This window comes from Doryrhamphus excisus, chromosome 7 (genome assembly GCF_030265055.1).
Source record: "Doryrhamphus excisus isolate RoL2022-K1 chromosome 7, RoL_Dexc_1.0, whole genome shotgun sequence".
Classification (NCBI taxonomy): domain Eukaryota; kingdom Metazoa; phylum Chordata; class Actinopteri; order Syngnathiformes; family Syngnathidae; genus Doryrhamphus; species Doryrhamphus excisus.
In genome coordinates, this window is record NC_080472.1 from 22,103,999 (window position 1) to 22,128,172 (window position 24,174).

The 24,174-nt window shown below is 52.2% G+C and overlaps 1 protein-coding gene across 7 annotated transcripts in view; it reads left to right on the forward strand.

Annotated features, from left to right (window-relative positions):
* Positions 1–24,174, forward strand: part of ppp1r12a (protein phosphatase 1, regulatory subunit 12A) — a 30,836-nt gene that overhangs the window by 662 nt on the left and 6,000 nt on the right. For 4 of the 7 annotated variants that reach the window (XM_058076862.1, XM_058076864.1, XM_058076863.1 and 1 more), the window contains exons 2-23: positions 11,370–11,500; positions 13,361–13,479; positions 14,926–15,085; positions 15,352–15,496; positions 15,568–15,642; positions 15,708–15,799; positions 15,863–16,020; positions 18,293–18,414; positions 19,311–19,532; positions 19,623–19,714; positions 19,785–19,901; positions 20,185–20,337; positions 21,641–21,829; positions 21,898–22,047; positions 22,208–22,298; positions 22,797–22,973; positions 23,045–23,207; positions 23,297–23,418; positions 23,499–23,555; positions 23,769–23,785; positions 23,868–23,988; positions 24,068–24,172. In XM_058076862.1, the coding sequence (XP_057932845.1) occupies positions 11,370–11,500; positions 13,361–13,479; positions 14,926–15,085; positions 15,352–15,496; positions 15,568–15,642; positions 15,708–15,799; positions 15,863–16,020; positions 18,293–18,414; positions 19,311–19,532; positions 19,623–19,714; positions 19,785–19,901; positions 20,185–20,337; positions 21,641–21,829; positions 21,898–22,047; positions 22,208–22,298; positions 22,797–22,973; positions 23,045–23,207; positions 23,297–23,418; positions 23,499–23,555; positions 23,769–23,785; positions 23,868–23,988; positions 24,068–24,172 (2,778 nt within the window). Of the gene's footprint in view, positions 1–11,369; positions 11,501–13,360; positions 13,480–14,925; positions 15,086–15,351; positions 15,497–15,567; positions 15,643–15,707; positions 15,800–15,862; positions 16,021–18,292; positions 18,415–18,814; positions 18,923–19,310; positions 19,533–19,622; positions 19,715–19,784; positions 19,902–20,184; positions 20,338–21,640; positions 21,830–21,897; positions 22,048–22,207; positions 22,299–22,796; positions 22,974–23,044; positions 23,208–23,296; positions 23,419–23,498; positions 23,556–23,768; positions 23,786–23,867; positions 23,989–24,067; positions 24,173–24,174 lie in introns of all 7 variants that reach the window. The other 3 variants (XM_058076866.1, XM_058076868.1, XM_058076867.1) reach the window with 2 other exon arrangements.

Consider the following 24,174-nt stretch of genomic DNA (forward strand, 5'->3'; position numbering starts at 1 on the left):
GCTATACCCGGAGTCGGTGGGCGCAGTCTAATTGCTGTAACGCTGCAGCTCCTCCGCGGTGTGCTGTGCTTTGTTTCTGTTTTGTTATTCGGCGGTGTTACTTTGCAATGGCGGTGTTTTTTTTTGCGTCACACAAATGTTGTCATGAAATGGAAAAGCTCCATGCAGGCTAGCGGCTAAAGTCGGTTTGTTGATGAAGCCTGCGTTGCGCTTTCGGCTGGAGTCGTTAGCCGTGCTAGGCGGACACACGGCTTTCTATCGCGGGCTTGTGGCAACCAGTCCGGCGTGGCAACCGCTTGGTTCGCAGTGACAATATAAAACATTGCACACTGTCTGTACGTCCGCGGCCAACCATTGACGTGCACCGTTAGCAAGTACATGTATGCTAATGCTACGTTAGCATTGTGGATGCGGCTCCACTTAGCTTCCATCGATGTTTAGTTGAGGCACTTTGGGGAGGTTTATTTACACCAGTCGAGACATTCGGCTTTGCAGAAATGTCTCAAAGAGTCACTTTGAGGCGTGTGTTCGAGAACTGTGAAGTTTGTGTCCGTTTGACGGATGTGTCAGCATTCCCCGGCTAGTTTCTCGCCCCGCTAGCTAGCTGCTTTGCTAGCCGCTTAGCTAGCTGCTTTCCTAGCCGCTTAGCTAGCCCCTTGCTAGCCGCTTTCAACAGCTGGTAATGGTGCAATTTCTGCTTTTTTTTTTAGCCACATGAAACACACCACTATGACATTATTATAAGCTTCTTCATCCACACAAAACACACCGCCATCTACCTCCAATGAAGGATGTGTAATACTAGGAATAATCATGTCATTGATGACAGCCACTCTCTTATTGATGATGCAGGATCTGGTAGAAGATGACAATATGTCTTCACATCTGTTTTTTAGCTGGACATATTATACAAATGTTGTTTTTTTACTAGCTACTTGTTGATGACTTGGTAACTACTTGATGCTGAGTCAATGTTCTTCTTCCTGTTGGCCAACGGGTGACCAAGTCGTCTCCAAACCATGGCAACAGTTGTAACGTGCGTTTAAATCATGCATAGATATGTCCTGATGTCACCTGAATGACTCACACCTACGTGACTCGTCTAAGCTTGTGCTCACCTTTTCTGGAAATATCTACGAGAAGGTTGTCTTCAGATGTATAATCTGTCCTTCTCAAGTCATCGGGTGGGATTGTTGCCTTTTTTTGGGAAGATGACCCGCATGAGATCCTCACCATCTCTGGAGTAATGGGGCCGAAGTGTGTTTGTTTAGAGGAGCATTGGATCCCTCAGTGGAGGTCTTTTTAAGGTGGTACTACGGGAAGCTTATCTGTGCCGTTTTGGGAAAATGTGTTTGAGTGACGGGCCCCGACTGTCTTTGTTGTGGAGCGCGTCATGTTGGTACACAAGGGCTCGCACCCGAGCTCCCCAAAGCCGTTGACCGGGGCAGGGTTATAAATAGCGCGGCCACAAGTTCTCCCTGACTGGGTTGCAAGAGATGATGCTAAGTTTGGCCATGACTCAGTCGGTGGCAAGGCTTTGTAGTGGAGGCCTGAGAAGAAGCCAACAAGCTCCTGCCGTTTCGGCGCGCTGGTTCAGGTGGGCGGCTGAGAGGACGCTAAAGCGAAAGGCCAGGCCGGTAGAAACGATACGGATCTTCCCAACCCCTCTTTGCTCAACTGGTCTCGGGAGCGCAGCATTCCGAGTGCTGTCGCCTCGGCCTCTGCATTCCTCACATGACGGTATTTGGAAACCATGGCAAAGAGCGAGCCAGCAGGCATTCCTCAGCTGTCACCTAAGCCCCTCCCCTGGTGTCCTCACCCCCTCCCGACTCGCCTGTCCCCACACCACCGGGCCACTGAGCTCCATCAAGCCAATTAGCACGGAGGTAACCGAGAAAATCTCCACACTGACCCACACCTGAACCTGCAGACTCCCGGCCCGCCGGGCCGTAGGCGTTGGACCCCGTTCAACGGTCCCTGGCGTCCGGGACCTTATCTGTAGCTGTCACCTTAGCGACGACGCGTTGATGTTGCTCGTGGCTTGTGTTTGGCGGATTTGCATGTACGGAGTGGGAGTTGCATAACAGACGCAGCAAAAAAAGTCTTTGGCAGAGCCGGGCAGCTCGAAATGAGTCCAGCTCTCCCAAGGTTGCCATGGAAGCGTCGTGCCGCGCGGCGCGGCGAGGCAGCCATCGCAGTCTGACTCATCGGCACTTGCCACGGCAAATAACACACAGCGCCCGCTACTCATGGCTAAAGTAGCCTGCTCTGGGAACCTCACTCCATCCCGGTCCGTCTCGGAACGTTTACCACGCGGCGCTCTTCTCATCAAACGTCCCGTTTCCTACACGGCCCCTGAAGGCAGCGAAGTGAAGCCTCGTTTGATCAGTGCCAGCAGATCCTGTCAGTGATGGTCTTTTTTTCACAGGACTGTGATCTATCTGTGGCGGAGAGGGGGCTCTACATGCTCTAAGTTCTATAGCCCAAAAAATGTATTTTCAGCGCAATGTTAGCGGGCATGGTAGGACCGGCTTTTTCATGAACACCTAAACGCCTCATACGGCCACAACCAAGCTAACCCGGTTGTTTAGCTTGTAGTGGGTGGGGGTAGTGTTTGTCATGACAATCGAGAGCTCTGCTGACATCACTCATCCCTCTTGCTACGTCTTCTTCTTCTCAGGCAGAGCAGGTGTGTATGAAGCAGCGTTAGCGTGCCGTCTGCTGTACAACGGTCCCGTTCTAATGTGTTTATGAGCAAGGGCCACGACACGTGTTGTTGTTTCACGGGACGTGTGCAAGCGTCTTGTCCGCACCAGGAAGGTGTCGGGCCTGATGCCGAACCGTGTGCCTCATCAACAACCCCGCGGGCTTGATGACTTCTTCGTAAATACTCGCAACAATTGCATTTTTTCAAGATGATGTCCTGAAAGTATTTTCAAGATGACGATGTTTTGTTGCATTCCAGGTAAAATGGCTGCAGCTGAGAAAGCAGTGTTGTTGTTTTTTTCCTTGTAAATTCCACTTTTTGGTGTACATGGTGCCAAAGATAAGCATCTCCAGTTGATTGACTCCAGAAGCGAACAGGAAAACGGGATCCCACATGTGTGCCACACACGTTAGACCACGCAGTCCTGCGATGCTTTATTACACATCACATGATTCCGTCATGCGGACGACGGGCACTTGATGCAGGTGGTCCTCGGTTTATGATGTTATGTCCTTCCAAACGGGCTGGAAAACACGCCATCTTGGTCCATCAACTTCATCAGACTCGCTTGAGAACTACTGAGGTGGATTCTTCTGCAGTGTGTGCGCATTCAGGGCCCCACTCAAGAAGGATGAACAACGAAGCTTCAGCAAGGAATCCATCAATCAGTCATCCAAACCAACTCGTCTACAACTATTCGGAATGCTTTTTCCGGGAAATATCCTCTGATTTCAGCTGGCATTTAGTGCGACGTATTGGCCTTTTTTGATCTTCTTCTCCTTTACTGAAGTTGCTGATATAAGTTTGTTTTGGGGGAAAAAAGGAGGTTTAGAGTTCCCCGAGTCTCATTGGTAAAAGTTCATTAGCAATCCCCCCCCTTTTTTTTTTGTAATGGCGGTATTGGAATGATCCAAATAATGGTTGCAGCCCTAGCGGATAGGATCGGCCCATCACTGACCCCCCCCACCAGAACTTGGCTTATCATGCTTTCTTCTCAGAACAGATGCATGCCACCCAAACTGATAATGATGACTGTGTGCTTCCCAAGACTGATATGCTACCCATGCTACCCATGCTACCCATGCTACCCATGCTACCCATGCTACCCATGCTACACATGCTACACATGATACCCATGCTACCCATGCTACCCATGCTACACATGATACCCATGCTACCCATGCTACACATGCTACACATGCTACACATGCTACACATGCTACACATGTAAGATGGACCTGAGTAAATGAGGAAGCGACTACTTGCACATGACTACTACCAGGAGGAGCATAGGAGTATAGAGGGGGGAGGAGCCAAAATTGACCGAGATTGACTGCTAGAGAGGGGTCATGGATTCTATGCGCTGTTACGCTGTAATATTTGAATAGGCTAGAAAGGCTTGGAAGGAGTTGTTTAAAATCTTTTCATTCTTATGTTTTTCTGATTGTATTTGCTGTCCTCCATCCAGTATGTAGAGTGGGGGTCCGGGGGGTGTAGGTTAGGACCATCACAGCCAAGGATGGAGCACCAGCGTCACGCTGCGTGTGATGAATGTCTTATCACGACAGTCGCCAGGAGCCATTGGCGTAGCACAATACATTAAAGGTGCACCTCCATGATTTATGGACTGGAATCCAGACGGTCTTGATTTGATGGCTGCCAATCAGCTGCCGGTCTGGCCAGTCAGGAAGCCGACAATGTGACAATATATTTGATGTAGCAGATATAACAGATGGCAGGAGCCGGGCATGTAAACCAACTGACCAACTCCAAAGCATGGCATCAGCGGCCATTGGGCCTGCACCGTCACCATCAATAAACCAAATGGCGTATTCCACAGTGTCGCCATCAAGAAAGCCATCTGACGTATGCATTGGCAATAATAGCTTATTAATGCGGACGGCAGCGACACCGATACAAAATACTGTGATTTTTGGCTTAAGTAGACATTTTGTTTACATCTTTTTTGTTGTATGAACTTTATTGAAACGCTGTTGACATTCCAGGTAATGGATGTGGCTTTCGATATGGTGTACTTGCATGATTGTGGCATGTTCCACTCCATTCATGAAACAAAAGCTTTCCACGCAACAACATGGTTTATCGTTTGTAGGACAATTAGCGTCCGGCAACGGTGACAGACCTGGCAACCATGTTTGTAATCTCCAACTTTTTACAAGCGTGCATTTTCGCCCCCGTCTGTAATTGGCAGGTCTCTCCTTGTCGAGCTGGCCTCGTCTCATTCAGGCACCCGACCAACCCCGTAATCATCAGCAGGAAGTCCCTGTGATGTTTGCGCACGGGTGCCCGGCAAGGCCGCCAGGTTATCAGCGTCTGGCTCGTGACTCGCCGCCGACGGCGCCCCCGGTCTTCTTTCACTAAAAAACTTTTGGTTGATTTTGGTTTTTGGTTTCTGCGGCAAGAGTGCATCGCGGTGCATCTCCCGCCGGAGGGCACCCTGCGATCTGGAAGCACAAGGTCTCTCTGAGGTATTTGGTATGAGTGTCGTGACAGGTTGGAACTGGTTCACCCGGGGTCGTAAGGAGAATTCCTCAGGGGAGCAAAACCTGCTGCTACGCATCCCAGCCGTGCTGACTCGGCAGCAAGGCTACGGACACAGACTTGACCTGACCCCGGCGGGCCTCAACCCCGACCCTAAATCGCTTGGGTTCGGATTCGGCGGCAAATTCATCCATCGATGCATGGATGGGGGGGGCAGCTCATCCCCAAGCCGAGCCCATGCTACTGCATGGGTTGTCAGCGGATGGACGGACAGGTTGCATTCTTTTCAAAATGGCCGCGTCCTCAGGCGGCGAAACGAGGGGTGGTTGTGATACACGTACACACGCGTCCTGCTGATGGACGCATGAATTTGGCAAGTTTGATTATGCTTTTATCCACTTGAAGCGCTAATCGAATCCTGAAGGACCTCCCTGACCTCAAGCGTCTGCCATAGGCGTCTTTTGACAAGAGTCCTCGCCATAGAAGGAGTTCTCCCGGCTAAAGAGGGTTGCCTTTCTCAGCTACCGACTGGCAACTTTTCCAATTCAAGTTTTGCGCCAGTCCGGGACGGTTGGTGCTGATGGCAGGAGGAGATGTGAGGGTTTCTGGCCTAAGAGTTAACAGGAAGTGACTGTTTATTTTTCTCATTTCCTCTTTGAGGCTGCACCAGTGAGGCTGCTCCTTCCACTCCCTCTGCTGTTATCATCTTCACTTGGCCAACGCTGACACGTGTACGCACACACACACACACACACACACACACCAGCATTTCCACATCATTACTTTACTCTGCTCCATGCGGGGCCTGGCTCCATGCGGATCCATACTACTGCTAATGCCTCCTAAATCGGGAGGCCGACCCTGGCATCCACACCACCCACTTAACCTCTGCAGTGGGAAGCCTTCGGGCACCAGCGCTGACGCCATGCCCAGTCTGCTTCCCCCCCCCCCCCCCCCCCCCCCCCCCCCCCGCCCCCACTGCCGCTAGACTAGCCGCTGAAGGTCTGCATAAAGCCTCCGTTTATATCCAAATATCAGCGGAGGTAGTTTTCCCGCTTGTGCCCCCTCGCCCCTTGCTTGGCGCTATTGTTCTGGCCGCTGAGAAGAAGCTCCAAGTGAAACTTACAAGTTGTATAATCTTTTTTTTTTTTTACCCCCCCGCACCCCCTCGCCCTCCTCAATACTGCTCTTCTTTTTCCATGGGAATCCCAGGGCCTTATATGGTCGTCCTTAGTAGCCGCTACAAGGCTGTGTGTGTGTGTGTGTGTGTGTGTGTGTGTTTTAGGGCTCAGAAGTGAGCTCATCCAGACTGGAGGGACCCAGCTGGTCGCCCTGCAGCGCTCGAGCCCTCCCCCTCGTCGCCTCTGGTCTTCTGAACCCGACCGAGAGCACAAGAGCAGCTGCGTGTAACTTTGCTCCACGAATGCTACATACTGTATGAACGTCTTATCAGGCCGTTCTTCCATCTGGGGGGGGGGGGCTTCGGTTCATCCAAGCAGGACACCGCCTCCCTCGCATGTACGCGTGCAGACCCACAACACACGGAGGCGCGAAGAAGGAATTCCTTTTGTGGAAGTGGCCGTGCACCTCTGAGCAGATGAGGCGGGCTGCCAGGCGTGGCCAGAGCGCTGAAGCCGAAAGCCCCAAGGCTCGGAGTAATACTTATCTGGGAATTTCTCCACTGGTATGCTAGTCCAGGGCTGTGCTGCAGCCTGGGTAGGAAGGAGGTTGTCCCAGCAGAGCCGAGGGGGTGGGGGGGGCATTGTTGCTTCACACTGGGGGGAAAGCAAACTATACAGTTTCATCCTCCATTTGTTTGAAGCTTCTGATTATTCCTTAAATAGTTTGACAGTACAACGTCCTGATATTGGATCGGATTCTTGGAAGCAGCAGAATTCCATAATCATCTACCGGTTCTACCCGTTCTCTTGTAACTAACTTCAATCAAACTCAAACCGTACCCGAACCCTCCACCGTGATAGGGTGGTCATTCAAGGAGGAGACGGTGCCAACCAAAGTCTAATAGGGTACCTAGGACCATTTGGGTACCCGAACCCCTCCACCGTGATAGGGTGGTCATTCAAGGAGACGGTGCCAACCAGAGTCTAATAGGGTACCTAGGACCACTTGGGTACCCAAATCCCTCCACCGTGATAGGGTGGTCATTCAAGGAGACGGTGCCAACCAGAGTCTAATAGGGTACCTCGGACCATTTGGGTACCCGAACCCCTCCACCGTGATAGGGTGGTCATTCAAGGAGACGGTGCCAACCAGAGTCTAATAGGGTACCTAGGACCACTTGGGTACCCGAACCCCTCCACCGTGATAGGGTGGTCATTCAAGGAGACGGTGCCAACCAGAGTCTAATAGGGTACCTAGGACCACTTGGGTACCCGAACCCCTCCACCGTGATAGGGTGGTCATTCAAGGAGACGGTGCCAACCAGAGTCTAATAGGGTACCTAGGACCATTTGGGTACCCGAACCCCTCCACCGTGATAGGGTGGTCATTCAAGGAGACGGTGCCAACCAGAGTCTAATAGGGTACCTAGGACCACTTGGGTACCCGAACCCTTCCACCGTGATAGGGTGGTCATTCAAGGAGACGGTGCCAACCAGAGTCTAATAGGGTACCTAGGACCACTTGGGTACCCGAACCCCTCCACTGTGATAGGGTGGTCATTCAAGGAGACGGTGCCAACCAGAGTCTAATAGGGTACCTAGGACCACTTGGGTACCCGAACCCCTCCACCGTGATAGGGTGGTCATTCAAGGAGACGGTGCCAACCAGAGTCTAATAGGGTACCTAGGGCCACTTGGGTACCCAAACCCCTCCACCGTGTGGTCATTCAAGGAGACGGTGCCAACCAGAGTCTAATAGGGTACCTAGGACCACTTGGGTACCCGAACCCCTCCACCGTGTGGTCATTCAAGGAGACGGTGCCAACCAGAGTCTAATAGGGTACCTAGGACCACTTGGGTACCCGAACCCCTCCACCGTGTGGTCATTCAAGGAGACGGTGCCAACCAGAGTCTAATAGGGTACCTAGGACCACTTGGGTACCCGAACCCCTCCACCGTGATAGGGTGGTGATTCAAGGAGACGGTGCCAAACATCTGGTCCTTCGGCGAAGGAGAGCCTCCTCCGGTGTTGCTAACAAACGTAGCATTTTCATCCCAACTGTAGCTACTGGGCTAGCGCTCTGTTCCTTTCTTGCGCTAATGTATGACTGACGTGTGAGCAGGAGCAAGGCAAACACCAGCGTCTTCCTTTTGCCATATAAAGCCATGAGATTGGCTGCCATGATGGTTAAGATGGCGGCCTGGAGACAGCCATGAGATCAACCCCCATGTTGCTTTAAAACGAACTCTATTTATTTTGTTTCTTACGAAACCCATGTTCTCTTTTTGGCTTTGTTGTCGTGGCAACTAGCCGGCCTCCGTTCTGGGCATCACGTCACGGCTGCATTTTTTTCTTTCTTTGAGGTGCATGGAGGGAACGTATCTGGGAATGGCTGTGGGTCTTATCTTCGGGGTGAGCATGGGTCCCGTGCTGCCGTGGGCCCCAATCTTCATGCTAATGTTCTTCCCCTTTATTTGTCATACTTTCTTCCTGCATTGTTTGCTTAGCTGCTGTTGCTACAAGCCAAATCTCCATGGATGGCATCCTTCTCCATCAGTAGCCGCCACAGTGGTGCCCCCGTACTCTCGTATCGCAGCCATACTTTAGCTCTTGATTTAGCTTGTTGTAAAAGGTCTGATCAGGTGACATGGCGAGGTTCCGGGTGCTCAATGAAGGCTTTGGCTCGCCATGACCTAAACTAGCACGCTTTGATGGTGTTCTACAGCTGTCAGATGTCTTATTTGGATATACAGTAAACCTCGGATATATCGGATTCAATTGTTCCCACTGGTTTTGTCCGATATAAGCGAAATCCGTTATATGCGTATACCGGAAAATGTCCGTTTTTTACGCATATATCGGATTTATATCCGGTATATGCGTAAATCGGATTTTATCCGTTGTAAAAAGGCACTTCCTTGACTATGTTTCCAATGTACCTGGACGCGCAGGCAACGCTGCAAATGACGTCGTATAGCGGCCTGTCACGATTCGGCGAATCAGAGCGCCACGATGCGGCCATCCGATATATGCGAGGGAAATTTAATGGAAATGCATTGGAACGGGACTGGAGATTTTGTCCGAAATAGGCGAAATCCGTTATAAAAAATCCGATATATGCAATGAATGTTTATTGGAAATGCATTACAGAAAAATCGGTTCTTTTTTATCTGTCCGTTGTGAGCGAACTTCCGATATATCCGAGGTTTACTCTATCTTTATTGAATGTAACCCCATATATTTATTTACCATAACATAGCATAACTAGTTCATATCACAAACAAGGAGTAGCTCTTCCTAAATAAAATCGAAAATTCAGTCATCTGTAGCTAATCCTGAAACTCAAGTCAGGACACAATAAATAATTCTTAGTGGAGGAAAAAAAAAAAGTCAAATAGAAATCAGCGAGCTAAGAAGGTCAGCTGCTAACGACGGGTAAATATTTAGTTTGCTTTCATGGTGAGTGTACAAACAGGCCCAAGACGAGTTGTTTTGTCTTTGCGTGCCGATGAGCATGCTAGCATGGAGGCTTGAGAGGAGCATCCATCTTATGTCCTCCTGCTCCGTACAGGAGGACATTAGCATGTTAGCATGTTAGCATCACATTGGCTTCTGTCTGTTGCTGCTGGGTTAGTAGTCTGGAATGGACCGCATGTGTCGGCGTGCCAATATGGAAGATTTGTGAAAAAGGCTGATAAGGCTGATTTTTTTTGGGGGGGGTATCTGTATTGGAGTTGGACTTGAGCTCTACACTTTCTGTGTTTATTGATTAGATACGTTTCCATTCAGCAGGACCATGTACCTTGGACACTGTCATTATGTTCCAATATCGTCTATGTCCTCGATGACCACTTTTATCTCGCCTTTTATGGGCAATATAAATCCAACATGGCTGCCTTGCCATCGTTTTGTATAGATGCTGGAAAATGCATATTTGCTGCAAACCGTGCGTGGCCTTCATGTAGGACGGGCGCACTGGCTGAACAGGTTTATAGTACAACTGTGACGTTGCAAAGGTCCTTTTTTTTTATCAAGTCTGTGTTTGCGGTCTGTATCCTTCTCCGGCCTGGTGACACCAGACCAGCACCAGACCGCCGCCAAGACAAGCCACTCTCAAATCAATAGCAACAAGCTAACCGCTACACGACTACAGCGAAGCTAAAGAATCCACAGCTTTTTCATCTTCGCTGGACTTCCACCCACTCTTATCTTCTTCAGTTCCACCTGCGCCTGGAGATGTTCCCTCAGCGTGCCTGAGCACCCCCGCACACACACACACACACGCTGTCAGATAAGCTTAGTTCGATGCTCCGCAGCCTTGGCCATCTACGGCATTGCAAAGCACCCAAATTTGGACAAGGATTGCAGTCAGATAGATGTGTGCCCTGAACGTGAGGCCACTCTGTGTATACTTGTGTGTGTGTGTGAGTCTATCTGTTGTCAATGAGTTTGTTGTCATAGCAACCCAGGGGAGTGAGGGAGACACAGTCCAGGCGCGGTGTTGAAGGGTAGTGGGTGAGCAGCGGAGCCACAGCAGCATTTCCACAATGCGTGTCATCTATTTACGGCATGCCCGGGAAGCGCGAAGAGCCGCTTTGCGCACCGTTTGCCGTTCTGTTGACGCACCATTTACACACACTCTGTAACTGCGCGTTGTTCTCACATGGGTAGGCATTGTGTGTCGTGTGTCAGACGGCATCAAACCTACAAGTCATTGAACCCCAGAGAAGGAACCCATGTCAAAAAGAAAGGGAACCAAAGAGCAGGAAGGAGGCAATAAGCTAGAAAAAAGGAGGCATGGACCGTGTCGGAGAGGGAATTGCTGACTAGAAGACATGGTTTGGGGAATTCTGATGACTTATGAACAGGGATAGACGAGGCTCGAGTCCCCCCTGACATGCCCCAATAGGGTAACCCATCACCCGTTGACCCCCTATTTCCTGGGTGTCGACCAGTCCGGTGACTCCATGACTTGACTTCACAGCTTTCCGCTTCTTCCAGCAGTCTCATCCCTTTGCCGGTCTCTGTCGCTCCCCAGGCGTGCATCGACGACAACGTCGACATGGTGACTTTCCTGGTGGCCCACGGAGCCAGCATCAACCAGCCTGACAACGAGGGCTGGATCCCGCTCCACGCCGCCGCCTCCTGCGGGTACCTGGACATTGCAGAGTGAGTACAGGAACGCTTGCCCTGTTTTTCTTCTGCTCCTTGTGTTTGCAGAGCATGACTCGGCTGAATTGAACAGCAGCGGGAATCAGGCTCATCCTAAGGAGAACGGCTTTTCAGGGAAGATCCGTGGTGTCCGGATGTTTCATCAGACAAAGCACATTGGGAGGGTGCCATGACCCCGTTTACCGCTGCGGCCAGGCCACACGGTTCATGTGATCCGACACCTTTGTGGAAGTCCACTCATCTGTCCGCCCAGAGCCAGGAGAAGGAAACTAGAAGTGACGGCAACGGCCAAGTGGCAAGCTTCCATCGCTGTCACACCACAGGCATGCCAGCCAGACCGGAAGCTGTGGTCTGGGATGGTGGATGGTGGATGGATTACCAGGGACGCTGCCATGCATCGCCCCCCCACCGCTGTCAAAAACGCCTGACCTATGAAACCTACTGTATTCCTTGTCCTCATGTCTTGCATCGTCTTTATAATTTCCTAGCTGTCACTCCCTAGCTAGTTACCCCCCCCAAGCTGTCACTCCCTAGCTAGTTACACCCCCTAGCTGTCACTCCCTAGCTAGTTACACCCCCTAGCTGTCACTCCCTAGCTAGTTACCCCCCCTAGCTGTCACTCCCTGGCTAGTTACCCCCCCTAGCTGTCACTCCCTGGCTAGTTACCCCCCCTAGCTGTCACTCCCTAGCTAGTTACCCCCCCTAGCTGTCACTCCCTAGCTAGTTACCCCCCCTAGCTGTCACTCCCTAGCTAGTTACACCCCCTAGCTGTCACTCCCTGGCTAGTTACCCCCCCTAGCTGTCACTCCCTAGCTAGTTACACCCCCTAGCTGTCACTCCCTGGCTAGTTACCCCCCCAGCTGTCACTCCCTGGCTAGTTACCCCCCCCCCCCCCCCAGCTGTCACTCCCTGGCTAGTTACCCCCCCTAGCTGTCACTCCCTAGCTAGTTACACCCCCTAGCTGTCACTCCCTGGCTAGTTAACCCCCCCCTAGCTGTCACTCCCTGGCTAGTTGCCCCCCCCAGCTGTCACTCCCTGGATAGTTACCCCACCCCCCAGCTGTCAATCCCTGGATAGTTACCCCACCCCCCCCCCCCCAGCTGTCACTCCCTGGCTAGTTACCCCCCCTAGCTGTCACTCCCTAGCTAGTTACACCCCCTAGCTGTCACTCCCTAGCTAGTTACACCCCCTAGCTGTCACTCCCTAGCTAGTTACCCCCCCAGCTGTCACTCCCTGGCTAGTTACCCCCCCTAGCTGTCACTCCCTGGCTAGTTAATCCACCCTAGCTAGTTAACCCCCCCCCCCCCCCCCCATCCAGCTGTCACTCCCTGGCTAGTTACCACTCTAGCTAGTTACCCCCCCCCCCCCCCAAGCTGTCACTCCCTAGCTAATTACCCCCTCTAGCTGTCACTCCCATAGTACGTATGCTGTTAAAGCAATCAGAGTACATGATCTAGTACTTATAGTACATACTCTGGCCGCCATAAAGCAATCAGAGTACATGATCTAGTACTTCTAGTACATACTCTGGCTGCCATAAAGCAATCAGAGACCATTACCTAGCATGTACGGTACGCTACAGGTATGCTTACCTCCACCACGCCTCCAGTATGTAAAGCACCGGTATGTTGGAAAACAACATGGCGTCCATCCCTCGGCTACGGTGAAAAAGCAAGTGAAGCAAATGAATTGTTAGCTTGCCATCATTCCAGGAGGACGAGAAGAAGTCCAAGCGCTGGATATTGGTGTAAAGGCGTCGCTAGTGAAGTTGGGAGTGGTTTTCCTTTACGTGTTTGGGAATGACAGCCGTGTCGCCACCTCGACGTGTGAAATGTCTGCCTCTGTTGTCGTTGGCAGGTATCTCATCAGTCAGGGGGCCAGCGTGGGAGTCGTCAACAGCGAGGGCGAAACGCCTCTGGACATCGCCGAGGAAGAGGCCATGGAAGAGCTCCTCCAGAATGAGATCAACCGGCAAGGTAGCGCTTCCAACCGGTCGTCATCCTCCCGCCGACCTCCATTTCTCTCCAGTCACCCATTAATGAATTATTTTTTTTTAAAGTCAAGCGTGTTCAATTCCGCTGTTCCTGTGTCGTGGTTAGCATGTGGAGATTACCAGAGCCCACATCAGTACTTCACGCATGTTCTTCTCATTATGATAGATGGTTAGGTAGATATGTTGTAGATATGTTTCCATTGGATTGCTTCATAGCGACTTGTCTTGTGGGGATTACAAAGGTCTTGTTCTATTCCGGGGTGTTCTCTCGTGATGATGACGCTTCACGGTGACTGTGCACGAAGCCAGGCCCCCCCAGATGAGTTTCACGTGGAAGAACGAGCCCATCCAAAACCGAGAATGGGGATATGGCGTGCAGTGTCGGGCGGCAAGAGGAAGCTAGGACACATAGGACAGTAAGATAGAGGTCTACCATGAATGCTATGGCGCAAACCATTCAGGCCTTCCTTGGGGGGGGGGTCAACAATATCAGCAGAAAGCCTCCTTGCGTTTGCCCTCAGGAGACCTGCCAACATGTATGCTTTTTTTCCTAGAAGAGCCTCGCCACAGGAAGCTAGCAAGCTAACTAGCCATAAAAGCAGGGTTTCAAGAGCAGGGTTTCAAGACCCCCCCCCCCCCCCCCATTTTCTTTTTTTGTCCTTTTTGCTTGGTCCTCCTCATGGTATCCTTGGTGGTCCTGAGATTAGGAGTAGATGTGGTTGGACGTGGTGTCTCCTTCACTTGGCTCCCCCGACCGTTCCTCGAGTTCTCTCTGTAACAGGCGTACACCTTGTATACCCGTCGGGGGGGGCCCTCCGCGGAGAGACGAGTCCTTATTTGGTCTAACGGACTTTGTCTTTCTTTATCTCCTGGCCGCTCAGGTAGAAGATGTGCTGTCCTCTTTGAACCGCTGCCAGCGCTCTTTGTGTAGTCCTACTTAGAGGCCATTAGACTCCCTGCTTTTTATAGAAGCCGTGTAGGCAAGCTCCCAGGAGATCACGGGGGCCTGGCTCCCCGTTCCCTACGTCGGAGCGGCCGCTGTGGTGGTGGTGGTGGTGTGCCGTGTCCTGCCTTGGCAAACATAGTGTATACATGGACTTTGAAGGGATTGTTCTGTCTTGCACCCCCCCTTCCCTGCTCCTGTAGTCGGTGTCTCGTGGAGCAGATGATGATGTGTGGCCACCAGGTTCCTGGGAGACAACACAGGCCTGCTTTTGGTTTTTGTGTCCTGCGTGTAGCGCCGACACATTGACCCACTTATCTGGCCGCTAAGTCGCTGTCAAATGAGACAGAACGTTGGCTCCAAGCTCAGAAGCCGCAAAACACAACAAGCGCTAGCCGACACCCGGCGCGTAGCGTGTTTACGTCGTCGGCGGAGCCGTGGACACCAGCAGACATGGAACAGTCGCTCACTGGGCTCTTCTCGCAGGGGTCGACATCGAGGCGGCCCGCAAAGAGGAGGAGCGGATCATGCTGCGGGACGCCCGGCAGTGGCTCAACATCGGCCAGATCCAGGACATCCGGCACGCCAAATCTGGAGGAACGGCGCTCCACGTGGCCGCCGCGAAAGGCTACGTGGAGGTTTTAAAGTAAGTCTCCTGTGTTTTACGCTACTTCCCTCCACCGCGTGCTGCTGATACACGCCGCTGCAGCCCGTTCGTCCGTCTGGCCCGGGAAGCCAGCCAGGACACTCTGCTGCCATAGATAGCGCCACCATCTCAGACCGGAGACGTGCATGCTGGGGGTTTAGCGCCACCGCTGAAATCCGAGCTTTCCGCCATTGAACTACCCGCTCGTGCTTGTCTGTGCTTGCATCTCACAATCCTCGCTCTTCTTTTGTATCTTTATGGTGCAGGCTTTTAATCCAAGCAGGGTATGATGTAAATATTAAGGACTATGACGGCTGGACTCCTCTCCACGCAGCAGCGCACTGGGGCAAAGAGGAGGCCTGCAGGATTCTGGTGGACAACCTTTGTGAAATGGATGTCATTAATAAGATGGTGCGTATCCGCAGCGTTCATCCCGAGTCTTCACGTTTTCATTCCAATGCCGCCCCCCCCTCCCACATCAGGGCCAGACACCTTTCGACGTCGCGGATGAAGACGTGCTGGGATACTTGGAAGAGCTGCAAAAGAAACAAAATCTGGTAGGACTTTGTCTCTGGACCTCGTCTCTCCTTCTGAGTCGTCCCAACCTTGTCCTCCATTGCAGCTGATGAGCGAGAAGAAAGACCAGAAGAAATCTCCCTTGATTGAGAGCACAACCACGGGGGACAACAACCAATCACTGAAACCACTCAAGAGGTAACGCCCACGGTCCCGGTGACGTATGGCCGCCCTTTCCTCACGCGCCCAAATGTGTCGCAGCAAAGAAACACTGCTGCTGGAGCCCGAGAAGACCGCTCCACGCATCGAGACTTTGGAGGCGGAGAAGGCGGACGAAGAGGAGGAGGGGAAGAAGGACGAATCCAGCTGCTCCAGCGAAGAAGAGGAGGAGGAGGATTCAGAGTCGGAGAATGAAGCAGGTCACTATCCTATTGACATAACTAACCTGAACACATCACTAACATACTGTCTCCTATTGACATAACTAACCTGAATGCATCACTAACATACTGTCTCTTACTGACATAACTAACCTGAATGCATCACTAACATACTGTCTCCTATTGACATAACTAACCTGAACGCATCACCAACGTACTGTATATGGACACTATCTCCTATTGACATAACTAACCTGAACGCATCACTAACATACTGTCTCCTATTGACATAACTAACCTGAACGCATCACTAACATACTCTATATGGACACTATCTCCTATTGACATAACTAACCTGAACGCATCACAGACATACTGTTTATGGACACTATCTCCTATTGACATAACTAACCTGAACACATCACTAACATACCGTCTCCTATTGACATAACTAACCTAAACGCATCACTAACATACTGTATATGGACACTATCTCCTATTGACATAACTAACCTGAACGCATCACTAACATACTGTATATGGACACTATCTCCTATTGACATAACTAACCTGAACGCATCACTAACATACTGTCTCCTATTGACATAACTAACCTGAACGCATCACTAACATACTGTCTCCTATTGACATAACTAACCTGAACGCATCACTAACGTACTGTATATGGACACTCCTATTGACATAACTAACCTGAACGCATCACTAACATACTGTCTCCTATTGACATAACTAACCTGAACGCATCACCAACATACTGTATATGGACACTCCTATTGACATAACTAACCTGAACGCATCACCAACATACTGTATATGGACACTCTTATTGACATAACTAACCTGAACGCATCACCAACGTACTGTATATGGACACTCTTATTGACATAACTAACCTGAACGCATCACTAACATACTCTATATGGACACTCCTATTGACATAACTAACCTGAACGCATCACCAACATACTGTATATGGACACTATCTCCTATTGACATAACTAACCTGAACGCATCACCAGCATTATGTATATAGACACTCCTATTGGCATCACTAACCTGAACGCATCACCAACGTACTGTATATGGACACTCCTATTGACATCACTAACCTGAACGCATCACCAACGTACTGTATATGGACACTCCTATTGACATCACTAACCTGAACGCATCACCAACGTACTGTATATGGACACTCCTATTGACATCACTAACCTGAACGCATCACCAACGTACTGTATATGGACACTCCTATTGACATAACTAACTTGAACTCATCACCAACGTACTGTATATGGACAGTGTCTCCTATTGACATAACTAACCTGAATGCATCACCAACGTACTGTATATGGACACTATCTCCTATTGACATAACTAACCTGAACGCATCACTAACATACTGTATATGGACACTATCTCCTATTGACATAACTAACCTGAACGCATCACTAACATACTGTCTCCTATTGACATAACTAACCTGAACGCATCACTAACGTACTGTATATGGACACTCCTATTGACATAACTAACCTGAACGCATCACTAACATACTGTCTCCTATTGACATAACTAACCTGAACGCATCACCAACATACTGTATATGGACACTCCTATTGACATAACTAACCTGAACGCATCACCAACATACTGTATATGGACACTCTTATTGACATAACTAACCTGAACGCATCACCAACGTACTGTATATGGACACTCTTATTGACATAACTAACCTGAATGCATCACTAACATACTCTATATGGACACTCCTATTGACATAACTAACCTGAACGCATCACCAACATACTGTATATGGACACTATCTCCTATTGACATAACTAACCTGAACGCATCACCAGCATTATGTATATCGACACTCCTATTGGCATCACTAACCTGAACGCATCACCAACGTACTGTATATGGACACTATCTCCTATTGACATAACTAACCTGAACGCATCACCAGCATTATGTATATAGACACTCCTATTGGCATCACTAACCTGAACGCATCACCAACGTACTGTATATGGACACTCCTATTGACATAACTAACTTGAACTCATCACCAACGTACTGTATATGGACAGTGTCTCCTATTGACATAACTAACCTGAATGCATCACCAATGTTCTGTATATGGACACTATCTCCTTTTGACATAACTAACCTGAACGCATCACCAAGTTTCCATTTCCTAGACTCGGGTCTCGGGTCTCTCACGCGGCGTTCCAGGTTTGAAGCTTGGATTTAGTCTAACATTTCCGTCTGTGTCGCCCAGATAAGAGCAAGCCTTCAGCGTCGGTGAGCAACAGCACGACGGCCCCCCCGGCCAGCATCACCGTGTCGTCACCCAGCAGCCCCACCCACCAGCTGACCAGCCCCCCGTCGCCTTCCAAGAAGGTACCGTTGATGGCCGCCAGGCGTGGCCCACCTAATGTCAGAATCCTTGGGACAGGAGCTCAGTTCTTCAGGCCCCTCGTGGAGCTGCTGCCCCCTGCTGGCAAAGCAGAATAAGATAGACGGCAAAATCATTCCTCCTTTTCCTGCGTGGGCCTTTTTCTTGTTTGCTTCTGTTTTTGCAAAGATCTTGTATTGATTCCTGCTTTGAGGTCTGCAGCCCACGCGTCACAATAAATCCCCAAGCAGGCCCCATGTTGTGTGGCGCTACGAGACCTCAAACGCAAGCCAAAAACCACAAGCGGCTTATTCTCTCAAACCTCCTCCTGCCCCTGCCCCCCCCTCTCTTGTCTCTTGTCTCTTTTCTGTCCGCCTGCTGGCTCCTCGTCTTGTTTGGCTTTAGTTTGATTGTGTTGCCCCCCCCATGCCCGTGGCGGAGCCGGGCTGTCCTGCACTGTGGCGTCAAGGCTTGCGCAAAACTGGCATTTCTCTGGTGCCCAAAAAAGCCACGGTGAGGCAGTTTGGTGTGCACCGGAGTTCTCCCTTTTAACCCTGGCTCATGCTGATTGCCCCCCACGTCCTCGGCCCCCGACACGTTTTGTAGGGCCTGTCAAATCCCTTTTGTTTGTAGCATTCCCACTTACTTCACCAAGATAGTGTGTGCTTTCTTTCCTGTGACAGATGTCACTTGGTGCTCGGCTAGTTTGGGAATATTTCGGATCAAACTCCACCAGTGTGCCTTGAATGAAATCCCGTTAACCTTTTAACTGGCATGTCCCTTCAAACCGCATCCAAGATCTTAACTTGCTGTTGGACTAAAACCTCCTGGCTATTGTCTGCACACTTTTTCATTGGTTAAGCAGCTTGTGACCCTTCCCCCCCCCCCACTTCGTCCCCAGGTCACCACGCCGCCCACAGCCACGGCCAAAGTGGAGGACGACCGCAAGGACGAATCCCCGTCCTCGTGGCGCCTGGGCTTGAGGAAGACGGGCAGCTACGGAGCGCTGGCGGAGATCACGGCCACCAAGGAGGCGCAGAGGGAGAAGGACACGACGGGGGTGATGCGCTCGGCCTCCAGCCCCCGTCTCTCCTCCTCCTTGGACAACAAAGACAAAGAGAAGGTCTGCGCTCGGAAAGCCGCCGACCTCCCGTAAAGCCGCCGAACTCCCTTAAAGCCAGACTAAAGCCATGTCCCCCCCCCTTGTTGGCAGGAAAAGGACAAAGGAACCCGGCTGGCATATGTGGCCCCCACCATCCCCAGGAGACTGGCCAGTACATCAGACATCGATGAGAAGGAAAACAGGTGAACTGAAGGACTTCCTGGAGGTGTGTACTTAGCAGGTAACTCATACGTGGTGGCGTGTCATCCCCAGGGACTCGTCCACGGCGCTCATACGTAGCGGCTCCTACACCCGGCGGCGCTGGGATGATGACCTGAAGAACAGTGAAGGAACCACCTCCACCAATAGAAGCTCTAGTTACCAACGAAGGTTAGCCTACACCGCCCCCGCCCCCACGTAGTTGTCTTACATTGCGCCACATTGTCTTGGAGTTGTTCATGCATCGCTACGCGTCCCGTCACTGGCACCACGTGCTCGTACCAACGCACAATATGGAACCTGGACTAGAAATTCACCTCACGTCCGTTACGACATGCATGCAACACGAGTGTGGCGCACATATGTCTGTCTGTCACGCGTGTGTGTCCAAACTGCTAACATGCCTCTTTCACCCGCCCCCGCCTTCCCCCGCACCCCCTGCCACCGCCGCCAGCACGTCCCACACGCTAGCGCTAGGGCGGAGTGGCAGCACGCGGGACGTGCCGGCCAAGTCTTCGTCCACCTCCAGCTTGGATCCTAACACCTGTAACACTAAACCCTGGCAGCCGCCCGCCTCCCACTACCAGTCGTACAGCATTTACCGCAGGTACACCGCCATGCCTCACGGCGCCATGCCTCACGGCGCCACCTCCTCTTCGTGCTTGCGTAGCAGCAGCTCTGCGCCTGGGGTGGGGGGGTGTCCAAAGATTTCTTTACCGGGGGGCTGCAGACAGAAAAATGAAATATATGCTAAGCTAACGTCTTAGCTTGTGTGTTACACATGACATTGTAATGTACACTGACCAACACTTCCAACGCAAGGAGGGCCTCCTCCGGCGTCGCTACATTGTCGGGCCTCCTCCGGCGTCGCTACATTGTCGGGCCTCCTCCGGCGTCGATATCTTGCAGAGCCTCCTCCGGCGTCGCTATCTTGCAGGGCCTCCTCCGGCGTCGCTATCTTGCAGGGCCTCCTCCGGCGTCGCTATCTTGCAGGGCCTCCTCCGGCGTCGCTATCTTGCAGGGCCTCCTCCGGCGTCGCTATCTTGCAGGGCCTCCTCCGGCGTCGCTATCTTGCAGGGCCTCCTCCGGCGTCGCTATCTTGCAGGGCCTCCTCCGGCGTCGCTATCTTGCAGGGCCTCCTCCGGCGTCGCTATCTTGCAGGGCCTCCTCCGGCGTCGCTATCTTGCAGGGCCTCCTCCGGCGTCGCTACATTGTCGGGCCTCCTCCGGCGTCGCTACATTGTCGGGCCTCCTCCGGCGTCGCTACATTGTCGGGCCTCCTCTGGCGTCGCTATCTTGTCGGGCCTCCTCCGGCGTCGCTATCTTGTCGGGCCTCCTCCGGCGTCGCTATCTTGTCGGGCCTCCTCCGGCGTCGCTATCTTGTCGGGCCTCCTCCGGCGTCGCAACATTGTCGGGCCTCCTCCGGCGTCGCTATCTTGCAGGGCCTCCTACGGCGTCGCTATCTTGCAGGGCCTCCTCCGGCGTCGCTATCTTGCAGGGCCTCCTCCGGCGTCGCTATCTTGCAGGGCCTCCTCCGGCGTCGCTATCTTGCAGGGCCTCCTCTGGCGTCGCTATCTTGCAGGGCCTCCTCTGGCGTCGCTATCTTGCAGGGCCTCCTCCGGCGTCGCTACCTTGCCGGGCCTCCTCCTCCGGGACCAATATCCTATTAGACGACACCAAATATTCCAACATGGAATGTGTTGCGTTGGACGTTTGGTCAGTGTATAACTCGTCTTACTCATCATTTGTGGAAAAGCCAGCTGCAGGCTCCCGGGCTGCACTTTGGACACCCCTGCACGAGACTCATGTTGTCATAGCAACAGCAGCTTCAGCTCAGTCCCCCCCCCATCATGATAAAACTGCAGCTAGCATCTTCCGGCTTGCACGTTGACGTGTTTCTTCACCCCGCAGCGGCTCTTTCGGTAGGCGATATGACGACTTGAGCTCTTCGACGGCCACCACCGCCCCCTCCTCCTCATCTTCCTCCACCACAACCACCACCACCTCCTCATCTGTTACCTCACCCACGGGCCCCCGTGGCCTGCTCTCCAGCCTGGGCTCCTCCTCCGCACGCACTGGCTCCACCAGTCTCACCAGCAGGTAGGCTGCCACGCCCGCGATGATCTGGGATGGCGGGAGTCCAAAGTGTTCTCCTCGATGATTTGCAGGTACTGGTCAGAGGAGAGTGCCGAGAGGGAAAAGGACAAGGAGCGGGAGTCGGCAGCGGTCATCCCCACCATGAACACTGGCTTCACCTCCACCTCCACCGGCACGTCGACCACCACCGCCATCACAGGCACTGGCCCCGAACGACGCAGGTACGAAAGGCGAAAGGAGCCGCCTGTGACTCCATCAGCTTCTCCTTATATGGGGGCGGCCCCCCACGTTCATGTTCCCCAAGGCCACCGGAAGGAACACGGTGCTGTCGGGGCTGCTGGAGTCCTGCAGCGTTTCAGTGTCGGAATATTCTCTTCTCAGGTCCTACCTGACACCCGTGCGAGACGAGGAGTCCGAGTCCCAGAGGAAAGCTCGCTCCAGACAGGCCAGACAGTCTAGGAGGTCTACCCAGGTTGGTTGACCCGCTCAAAGAGAACGTTCAGCCAATGGAGGCCAGGGTTTCAGGATGCTAGCTGATGTGGAAGTGGGGTGTAAATAAACTTCAGGTGCTACGGCTATGGCTAGGCTAGTTTATGGTCTCCGTTAGCAACAGTGGAGGGTCCTTCTCAACTCACACAACACCACTTACCTTCAAAACAAGAGCACTTTGGGCTACATCCTGTTGACTTGTTACCAAAATAAGGGTGTGCATCCACCAACTGTGAGTACACTACTTGTTAAAAGTAAACATCCTTTTGTTAAAGTGTACTGCTGTATATTGAAGTTGCTAGGATATTTATATACTGCTAGAAAATACTGCGAAGTTGATATCGGAGAAGTCGAGCCGTTTCATGCAACAAGACCTGTGGTTAGAACCCGCAGTGGAACCGTGGAACCACGCTAACTCCTGTGACCCAGCCTCTTGAAAGCAGATAGACACGATGGCAAGCCTACATCTCCGTCTTTGCAGGGGGTCACACTAACCGACCTGCAAGAGGCCGAGAAGACCATCGGCAGAAGTCGCACCTCCAAGACCCGCGAGGATGAGAAGGAGGAGAAACAGGACAAGGAGAAGCAGCAGGAGGAGAAGAAGGAATATGAAGCCAAGGAGGACGACTACCGACCCAAGTACCGCAGCTTTGAAGACGTACGTTGGCGCCCGCCACGGATTTCCTGAACGCATCCTTGATTTTGAAACGCCTCTGTTCTTCCCTCCAGCGCTACCGCACCACCTCTTCCTCCTCCTCCATGTCGGCGCTCGGCACCACCTCGGCTCCGTCTTACTCCAGCACCACGTTGAGCTCCAGCTGCCTCAACAGGCCGAACAGTCTCACGGGGATCACCTCCTCGTACGGCCGCTCGTCCAGAGACAGTGAGAAAGGTGGGCTTTTAACACGAACGCACACGACGTAGAACATCCCGAAGTTGCTAGCCAGAGACTAGCGTAGCATTCACTGTCTCTTAACGCAGAAACCGACAAGAAGGAGGAGGAGAAGGAGGGCGACGACAAGTCCCAGCCTCGCTCCATACGGGATCGCAGGCGGCCCCGCGAGAAGAGACGATCCACCGGGGTCTCCTTCTGGACCCAGGATGTAAGGCCGCTCTCGCCGGGGTCACATGCTTTTCTTGGGCATGTTCTCACACCCCCCCCCGATCTGTGCTTTGATTGCAGGGCGATAACGACCCTGAACACCCGTCTGACTCGGAGGAAGGCAGCATCAAGGGAGAGGTGCGGGTGACCTTTGACCCTCTGCTTTATTTCTTATTGGTCAGACTTATGCTATGATAATGGGGGCATTCAGTCTGGTGTAAAATGGCGGCTTGTCATGGCGCTCCTGACCCTGCTAGCATAACGAATATAAGGTCCTCCATACTGACTCTTTTCTCTTGTTGTGCCCCCCCCCCCCCCCCCCCCCCCCCCCCCTATACCCCGCCCTTGCAGGTGGACAGGCTGTCCAGGTGAGTTTACCCACCAGCGTCTCCCTTGTCGCAGCTAATGTCAACCCGCCTTCTCCTTCTAATATGGCCACTGCCGTTGCAGAACCGACGGCAGCACTTCCTCCTTAGACCGCAACGACGCTCTCCTCGGCCGCAGCTACAGCGAGAGTCGCAGGCCGTACTCCAGCCGGCTGGACAGAGACGACGCCACAGACTATAAAAAGGTAGCCAAAACACCTTCTCTGACCTCGCTGCAGTGTTTTTTTTTCCTGCGTGGTTGACCCGGCGAGCGCGTCCCCGCAGCTCTACGAGCAGATCTTAGCTGAGAACGAGAAGCTGAAGGCGCAGTTACGCGACACGGACCTGGAGCTGGCCGACCTGAAGCTGCAACTGGAGAAGGCCACGCAGGT